The 9931-nt window shown below is 39.4% G+C and overlaps 1 protein-coding gene across 1 annotated transcript; it reads left to right on the top strand.

The window, feature by feature from the left end:
* The first annotated feature begins 8134 nt into the window (after positions 1–8134).
* On the top strand, positions 8135–9076 carry LOC139179939 (olfactory receptor 10K1-like). Its single transcript, XM_070780567.1, has one exon. The coding sequence runs from the start codon at positions 8135–8137 to the stop codon at positions 9074–9076; it is 942 nt and encodes a 313-aa protein (XP_070636668.1).
* The last annotated feature ends 855 nt before the right edge of the window (positions 9077–9931 follow it).

The raw sequence follows: 9931 nt of genomic DNA, 5'->3' as shown, positions 1-9931 counted from the left end.
AAAACTCCTAGAGGAGAACATAGGCAAAACACTCTCCGACATACATCACAGCAGGATCCTCTATGACCCACCTCCCAGAATATTGGAAATAAAAGCAAAAATAAACAAATGGGACCTAATTAACCTTAAAAGCTTCTGCACATCAAAGGAAACTATTAGCAAGGTGAAAAGACAGCCTTCAGAATGGGAGAAAATAATAGCAAATGAAGCAACCGACAAACAACTAATCTCAAAAATATACAAGCAACTCCTCCAGCTCAACTCCAGAAAAATAAACGACCCAATCAAAAAATGGGCCAAAGAACTAAATAGACATTTCTCCAAAAAAGACATACAGATGGCTAACAAACACATGAAAAGATGCTCAACATCACTCATTATCAGAGAAATGCAAATCAAAACCACTATGAGGTACCATTTCACACCAGTCAGAATGGCTGCGATCCAAAAGTCTACAAATAATAAATGCTGGAGAGGGTGTGGAGAAAAGGGAACCCTCTTCCACTGTTGGTGGGAATGCAAACTAGTACAGCCACTATGGAGAACAGTGTGGAGATTCCTTAAAAAACTGGAAATAGAACTGCCTTATGATCCAGCAACCCCACTGCTGGGCATACACACTGAGGAAACCAGAAGGGAAAGAGACACGTGTACCCCAATGTTCATCGCAGCACTGTTTATAATAGCCAAGACATGGAAGCAACCTAGATGTCCATCAGCAGATGAATGGATAAGAAAGCTGTGGTACATATACACAATGGAGTATTACTCAGCCATTAAAAAGAATACATTTGAATCAGTTCTAATGAGGTGGATGAAACTGGAGCCTATTATACAAAGTGAAGTAAGCCAGAAGGAAAAACATAAATACAGTATACTAACGCATATATATGGAATTTAGAAAGATGGTAACAATAACCCAGTGTATGAGACAGCAAAAGAGACACTGATGTATAGAACAGTCTTATGGACTCTGTGGGAGAGGGAGAGGGTGGGAAGATTTGGGAGAATGGCAATGAAACATGTAAAATATCATGTAGGAAACGAGTTGCCAGTCCAGGTTCGATGCATGATGCTGGATGCTTGGGGCTGGAGCACTGGGACGGCCCAGAGGGATGGTATGGGGAGGGAGGAGGGAGGAGGGTTCGGGATGGGGAACACATGTATACCTGTGGCGGATTCATTTTGATATTTGGCAAAACTAATACAATTATGTAAAGTTTAAAAATAAAATAAAATTGGAAGAAAAAAAAAAGAAAAAAAAAAAAAGTCAACATTCATAAAACGAAGATCATGGTATCTGGTCCCATCACTTCATGGGAAATAGATGGGGAAACAGTGGAAACAATGTCAGACTTTATTTTTTGGGGCTCCAAAATCATTGCAGATTGTGACTGCAGACATGAAATTAAAAGATGCTTACTCCTTGGAAGGAAAGTTATGACCAACCTAGATAGCATATTCAAAAGCAGAGACATTACTTTCCAACAAAGTCTGTCTAGTCAAGGCTATGGTTTTTCCAGTGGTCATGTATGGATGTGAGAGTTGGACTGTGAAGAAAGCTGAGTGCCAAAGAATTGATGCTTTTGAACTGTGATGTTGGAGAAGACTCTTGAGAGTCCTTTGGACTGGAAGGAGATCCAACCAGTCAGTCCTAAAGGAGATCAGCTCTGGGTGTTCTTTGGAAGGAATGATGCTAAAGCTGAAACTCCAGTACTTTGGCCGCCTCATTGGAAGGGTTGACTCATTGGAAAAGACTCTGGTTATGGGAGGGATTGTGGGCAGGAGGAGAAGGGGACAATAGAGGATAAGATGGCTGGATGGCATCACTGACTCGATGGACGTGAGTCTGAGTAAACTCCGGGAGTTGGTGATGGGCAAGGAGGCCTGGTGTGCTGCAATTCATGGGGTCACAAAGAGTCAGACAGGACTAAGCCACTGAACTGATAAAACTGACAGCTTTATTTATTCTAGTATAAACAATAGATAAAATAAGATAACAATTTAATGATATTTTTAACTAGATTTAAGGTATTTTCTAAAACTCAAGCTTTTGAAAAACACCCCAGTGCACTTGATTAGAATTTCTATGGACAAGAACCTGATAAGAGGAATTTGTAACTAAGGCCTCCTTTGATTCGTGTACACACTAAAGGTCAAAGTCCCTGGATAAATACACCAGTATACTGATTTAAAATTCAATGAAAATATGTCCATGCTTTGCTGCATTACAGACTAAGTTGCAGTGATTTCTTTTTCATCAGTTCAGTTCAGTCGCTCATTCATGTCTGACTCTTTGTGACCCCATGAATCGCAGCACGCCAGGTCTCCCTGTCCATCACCAACTCCCGGAGTTCACTCAAACGCATGTCCATCGAGTCAGTGATGCCATCCAGCCATCTCATCCTCTGTTGTCCCCTTCTCCTCCTGCCCCCTATCCCTCCCAGCATCAGAGTCTTTTCCAATGAGTCAACTCTTCGCATGAGGTGGCCAAAGTACTGGAGTTTCAGCTTTAGCATCATCCTTCCAAAGAACACCCAGGGCTGATCTCCTTTAGGATGGACTGGTTGGATCTCCTTACAGTCCAAGGGACTCTCAAGAGTCTTCTCAAACACCACAAAATCTTTTTCATAATCTCTTACAAATATACTGAATATTCAATGCAGATGTGAACTTATTACACTCAAGGCTTCTGCTCCCCAGGTTTCTCAACTAAGGGTTCCTTTGAGAAATTGGCAACATTATTTTTTCCAAAATAAAGTTGGCTTCTAATTAACCCCAAGACAAGGTCTTCAGGGCAGTAGATCAAGCCTCAGGAGACCAATAATCAGAGTATATGCTTCTAATGATCAACATCCCATGTGATTCTAAGAATTGCATGAACCACAAGTTCTCAAGATTTTGACTTTGGCTGGACAAATAGATTCCTGATGGATAGCGGATGCTACTTTTGATGCAGAGAACTTCTGTCTCAAGGCAGAGTCAGTCTCTTCTGCTATTTCCTCAGGTTCTAGTCTTTGACGTAGAGTCTACTTTCCTAGGATTCCAGATACTGAACAGCTGTTTCTGAGTTGAAAGGAGATATATTAATAAGTACTTGCTAAGCAGTAAGAATATTGATCTGGTTAGTCTAAGGGCTTCGTGGGGTCTAGACCTTGGCAAAGGGTAGTGTTATGGACACTGAACCTCACTGCAATTCTGGTAAGTGGCAGGGTTAAGAAGGAGAAACAGAAGCTGCTTTTAATTCCAGGTACTAAGAATGATTGGGCATAGTGCTCTGAGTTTTTCTTCATGACTATTATACTGGATCATTTATGCTCCTAGTAGATTTTCCATTCTTATTTTTTTTTTTAAAGGTTGGTTGACTCGGATTAAGTGAAACAAATACTTAATCAATATTCTTTCTGCTGTCTACTCATGGTTGTATGTTTTAAGCTATAATTGAAAACTCTACTTAAACTCCATTTTAAAATGTCAAATTCAGGATATTCATGTGTACTTAAGAATATAAAAATTCAATTTCTTTATTATCTGAGGCTGCCTACTTGGTTTATCTCAGTTAATTAATGCCTTCCATAAGATATATATTTGAAAGTCTCAAAATATTTTACACCTTAAAAATTTGTGATTTGCTCCTTTTTTAAATGTACATGGTAACCTCAAGTATTGAGTCACTTTTAAATCTAAATTACATAAATCCCTGGGGAGTATCTAAGGTGTCAGAAAGTAGAGTGGGAAAGTGTCAGCTGTAAGGATTGTAACCTGAATTCTATCTATAAGCTCTAGAATATTATCAGGGAATTTTCAAGGTTATCTAAGTAAAGAATCTTGCAGTCCATGAGTTGAAAATGCTATTAAGGGCCAGTAGTCAACTGCTACCCTAAGTCAAATTTCTTTCTGTAGGATATTCTGTAGAAGTCTCTGTTTAAATACTTTCCATGCACCTTAGCAGTTTATTACAGTTATTTCCCTGTCTCTTTCAAGGGCTTCCAAGATAGTTAAGTTGGTAAAGAATCTGCCTGCCATGCAGGAGACTGCATTTCAATTCCTGGGTTGGGAAGATCCACTGAAGAAAGGATAGGTTACCCACTTCAGTATTCTTGGGCTTCCCTTCTGGCTCAGCTGGTAAAGAATCGCCCACAGTGTGGGAGTCCTGGGTTGGGAAGATCCTTTGGAGAAAGGAAAGGCTACCCACTCCAATATTCTGGCCTGAAGAATTCCATGGGCTGTATAATCCATGGGGTCGCAAAGAGTTGGACACAACTGGAAGACTTCCACTTTCACTTTTAATTTTAAAATAAGGAGATTGATATCCAAGTTAAGAATTTTGCCCAAAGTCACACAATGCTAGACCTAAAATATAGATTTTCTCACTTCAAACTGAGGGATCTTTTAACTTAATTTTATAGCCTATAAGTATTTGGCTGGAAGATCTTTTTATTCTTCTGCTCTTTAAATTTTTCTATCCCTGCTGCTGCTGCTGCTAAGTCGCTTCAGTCATGTCCGACTCTGTGCGGCCCCATAGACAGCAGCCCAACAGGCTTCCCAGGCAAGAACACTGGAGTGAGTTGCCATTTCCTTCTCCAATGCATGAAAGTGAAAAGTGAAAGTGAAGTCTCTCAGTCGTGTCTGACTCTTAGCGACCCCATAGACTGCAGCCCACCAGGTTCCTCCATCCATGGGATTTTCCAAGCAAGAGTACTGGAGTGGGTTGCCATTGCCTTCTATCCCTAGTACTGATATAACACACTGTGGTGGTCTTTGATGTCTTCTCAGATATACTGTGCCAGTGGGTCTCCATGCACCATGAAAAGAACAAATGCATCAATCACACAACTCATTTAGACTGTGGGGTTATATTATTAATACTATTAATAATAGTATGAAAAAAATCTACCTAACTGAAATCAGCTACCTTCATGGGTCTGAGGGACAAATAATCCTAACAGCTGTGTTTTATGGTATTGGGTAAATGTAGATACTCTTTAAGAATCAGGTAATTCTAACTTTTATAGTCTACTCTACAATTCATACTCAGTGAAGTGAGGGTGTGGTGGGTTTACATGTGAATTAGTTGAAAGAAGATTCAGAAAAATTTTGGGAAATTGATAAGACAAGGATAAAAAATGACTATAAATTTATATTTCCATCAATGTTTTGAAATGAACAGAAGTCCATTTGTCCAGTTGGAGGTATTATGTAGAGAAACTATTTCATCAGTTTGCTTTTCTTTATATAGAAAACAGACATTTATACATATATATGTGTATATATATACACATATGTGTACATATTGAGGATATAATTTTCCCAGGTGGCACTAGGGGTATTTGGTATATACACCCTTTGCATTTATATGTAATAGAAATATCTTTATACTTATTTTTAAAGTTGCAGTCACTGAAAATTCCAATTGTTTGTGTTAAAGAGCTTTAAAACTAATGTATGTGAATATCCTAGTACTAATTTCAGAAAAACAATAATCATACCTATGCATTTTAGGACCAGTTTCCAGTGATTAAGAGAGAGTAAAATTATATTCTCCAAATTCTAGTAATAGTTGTTTCAGAAAATTTTAATCATTTACTTAGTTTTTAGAAAGCTAACATTTACTATTGACTAGAAATATTGAAAAAAACTTTTGAGAACAGATGCAAATAATTCTTCAGCACAAAATGATGGATAAGTATATAAGTATACTAAAAGTACATACACAAAGACTGGATACAGTCAATAAATGCTAGATGATTTTGCATCCAGAGAATACTTTCTTACTTCTTAGGCTTGGTTAGTGGTAAACACACCCATGAAAAAATTATCTGATATTAAAACAACTTTAGATGTCCAGGCTGGTTTTAGAAAAGGCAGAGGAACCAGAGACCAAATTACCAACATCTGCTGGATCATCGAAAAAGCAAGAGAGTTCCAGAAAAACATCTATTTCTGCTTTATTGATTATGCCGAAGCCTTTGACTGTGTGGATCACAAGAAACTGTGGAAAATTCTGACAGAGATGGGAATACCAGACCACCTGACCTGCCTCTTGAGAAAGCTATATGCAGGTCAGGAAGCAATAGTTAGAACTGGACATGGAACAACAGACTGGTTCCAAATAGGAAAAGGAGAACGTCAAGGCTGTATATTGTCACCCTGCTTATTTAACTTCTATGCAGAGTACATCATGAGAAATGCTGGGCTGGAAGAAGCACAAGCTGGAATCAAGATTGCCAGGAGAAATCTCAATAACCTCAGATATGCAGATGACACCACCCTTATGGCAGAAAGTGAAGAGGAACTAAAAAGCCTTTTGATGAAGGTGAAAGAGGAGAGTGAAAAAGTTGGCTTAAAGCTCAACATTCAGAAAACTAAGATCATGGCATCTGATCCCATCACTTCATGGGAAATAGATGGGGAAACAGTGGAAACATTGTCAGACTTTATTTTTGGGGGCTCCAATATCACTACAGATGGTGACTGCAGCCATGAAATTAAAAGATGCTTACTCCTTGGAAGGAAAGTTATGACCAACCTAGATAGCATATTCAAAAGCGGAGACATTACCTTGCCAACAAAGGTCCGTCAAGTCAAGGCTGTGGTTTTCCTGTGGTCATGTATGGATGTGAGAGTTGGACTGTGGAGAAAGCTGAGTGCCGAAGAATTGATGCTTTTGAACTGTGGTGTTGGAGAAGACTCTTGAGAGTCCCTTGGACTGCAAGGAGATCCAACCAGTCCATTCTGAAGGAGATCAGCCCTGAGATTTCTTTGAAAGGAATGATGCTAAAGCTGAAACTCTAGTACTTTGGCCACCTCATGTGAAGAGTTGACTCACTGGAAAAGACTCTGATGCTGGGAAGGTTTGGGGGCAGGAGGAGAAGGGGACGACAGAGGATGAGATGGCTGGATGGCATCACTGACTCGATGGACGTGAGTCTGAGTGAACTCCTGTAGTTGATGATGGACAGAAAGGCCTGGCAGGCTGCGATTCATGGGGTCACAAAGTCGGACACAACTGAGTGACCGAACTGAAACGAACTGAAAAAGACTTTAGAAATAATCTTTTCTAGCAGTTTGCAAACTACACTTAGTAGTCAGATTATTCAAAAGGAGCATTATTAACATACCAAGATACAAAATAAATAAAGCCTATGATTTATGTCAGGAGTTGGAACCCAGAAAACTGCCCAATTATACCTTTGTTTCTCATTCTCTGTGACAACTTCATGGCCATTTTTGCAAAACTCTATTTCTCTTTCTCTGAGGCACCTATTAATAGAATGGAAAAATTAAGTGTGGTACAAAATGCCACAAAGTCAATGTCTTGATTTCTTTTCTTTTTTTTTTTTTTTACCACCCTGATGACTATTCTTTTTCTGGGGGGGGGGGAAAAAAAAACACGAATATTTGTTTAACGTTATTTTCGGTTCCATCCTTGCCCACTGCTCTAGTTTCAGAATTTCCAGAAGTGTTTCTAATTCATCTCTTCTTAATGTTAGAAACAACATTAAAGGCTTCTCTTCTATTTTCTTATTGTTTTGGATGTTGACATAAAATTATAATTAATAGTTGACAAAATGGATATGCTATTTTTACCATTATTTTTTAGCATATAATAAGTTGTCAATAAGTACAGATCCCTTCACCCTTTTGCTCAGAGATCATCTAATTCTTCTTTTTCCTTCCCATTTTATAGTTGATAAACTGAAGTTCAGATACTGTTTCTGAACATTTCTCATTCTTTTATTCCACATTGTGATCAAGTTCAGATAGCTGAAGTTAACCATATTTTTCACTTTTGAAGAGTTGACTTTCTTGGGCTTCTGGTGAGCAAGAAAACCACAATAATCCATAAGTAAGGTACAAGAGAAAACTGTTAGGCAAATCTTTAATCCTTGCCTGGAGAGATAATGTGTTCATAGCCTTGGGAAAAGTCTACTCATTGGTTGTCAGTTATTCTGTTCCATATTTAGCCTTAATTCTTATTTTGGCAGACTATTTTGGAGGGAATGTATGAGTTCCATCAAACATCTGGAGATGCCTGCCACCTGCAGACTTTGTGCTGAGTTCCCCATGCCTTTCTCCATCCCTGGATCCTGGCCTGTGGCTCTGGCTCTGGCTCTCCTGTATAGCAGTGACCATGGAGTGGGCCAATGAGACCTTAGTGACAGAGTTCGTCTTCCTCGGCTTCTCATCTCTGGCTGGGCTGCAGCGGCTGCTCTTTGTTGTCTTCCTGCTTGTGTACTTGTTCATGCTGGGCACCAATGTCATCATCGTTTCTACCATTGTGCTGGACAGAGCCCTCCACACCCCCATGTACTTCTTCCTTGGTGTCCTCTCCTGTTCTGAGACTTGCTACACCTTCGTCATTGTACCCAAGATGCTGGTTGACCTGTTGGCCCAGAAGAAGACCATTTCTTTTCTAGGCTGTGCCATCCAGATGTTTTTCTTCCTCTTCCTCATTTGCTCTCACTCCTTCCTGCTGGCAGCCATGGGTTATGATCGCTATGTAGCCATCTGTAACCCTTTGCGCTACACAGTGCTCATGGGTTTCGGGGTGTGCGTGGGACTAGTGGCTGCTGCCTGTGCCTGTGGCTTCATAATCTCACTGGCCACCACCTCCATGATATTTCACCTGCCATTCCACTCCTCCAACCAGCTCCATCACTTCTTCTGTGATGTCTCTCCAGTCCTCAAGCTGGCATCTCACCAATCGTATCTCAATCAGTTGGTCATATTTGTGCTTGGTGTGTTTGTCTTGGTTATTCCACTGTTACTTATTCTGGTCTCCTATGTCCTCATCATCTCTGCCATTCTAAAAATCCCATCCTCTGTTGGAAGATACAAGGCTTTCTCTACCTGTGCCTCCCATCTCATTGTGGTAACTGTTCATTATGGTTGTGCCTCTTTCATCTACTTAAGGCCCAAATCCAATTACTCTTCAAGTCAAGATACCCTAATATCTGTATCTTATACCATCCTCACACCGTTGTTCAATCCAATGATTTACAGCCTGAGAAATAAGGAATTCAAATCAGCCCTTCAAAGAGCAATGACCCATACTTCATATTCTATTAATTAAGGAGCCAAATTTTAGCTATTCAGTTAACTGTAGACCCTTTATGTGTCTGGTAATATGTGTACTTTCACATTTTTCGCAAGTGTAGAGCACACTGTAACATGAGAATGTTTTCATATTCAGAGAATGAGGATCAAAGATGTTAAAATATTTTGACTTTCTGCCATCAGTGATACTCTAAGAATGTTGTGCTGATGTGGGAAACAGTTACTCATTTCTGGAACAAATTTCATTATATTTCACAGCTGTGAACTAGATTGACTATTCAAAAACAATTATATAAACTGATAAGAGCAAATGTACACCCAAGCTGTTGTGAAACAAAATAAAGGATACCTCATTTAAAAAGGAGTCAGAAGGCCAGAGAGAGACCTTGCACATTGCAATTTGACTTCATTACAACACTCACCATGAAGACATCAGAAACAGACCTCAACAGGAAGAATATTCCTCTCCCAGAAACAATCCAGGCAAAGGGAAATGCTGCACTGTCCAAAACTCTCACTTTGCTTCAACTGACTTTCATTGAAAACAACTCATCTCAATTTCCTCACTTTTCTCTATAAAGTAACCTTTAACTTTTTTGTTTTAATTGTTAGACTTGCCTATGGCTTTTGCTAAAGCAAGCTTGTCTCAAATGGCAATTCTCCATTATTCCCAAATAAACCCATTTTGCTGATAAAATAATGAATTGGCTGTTTTATTTTATTTTTTTAGAACAACACTGTCCAGTTCCTTGGAACAGTAGAAGATAATCTTACTACTCTCTCACCCCCCTACTCTCAGTTCTGCCTTTCATGAAAAACTAAGGCATTTTGGTACTCTTCATGTTTGAGAAAACCCTAGTAATCCTTTTCA

This window comes from Bos indicus, chromosome 3 (assembly GCF_029378745.1).
Source record: "Bos indicus isolate NIAB-ARS_2022 breed Sahiwal x Tharparkar chromosome 3, NIAB-ARS_B.indTharparkar_mat_pri_1.0, whole genome shotgun sequence".
Lineage (NCBI taxonomy): Eukaryota > Metazoa > Chordata > Mammalia > Artiodactyla > Bovidae > Bos > Bos indicus.
The sequence above is the reverse complement of the archived record's forward strand: the minus strand, read 5'-3'. Positions and strand labels throughout refer to the sequence as shown.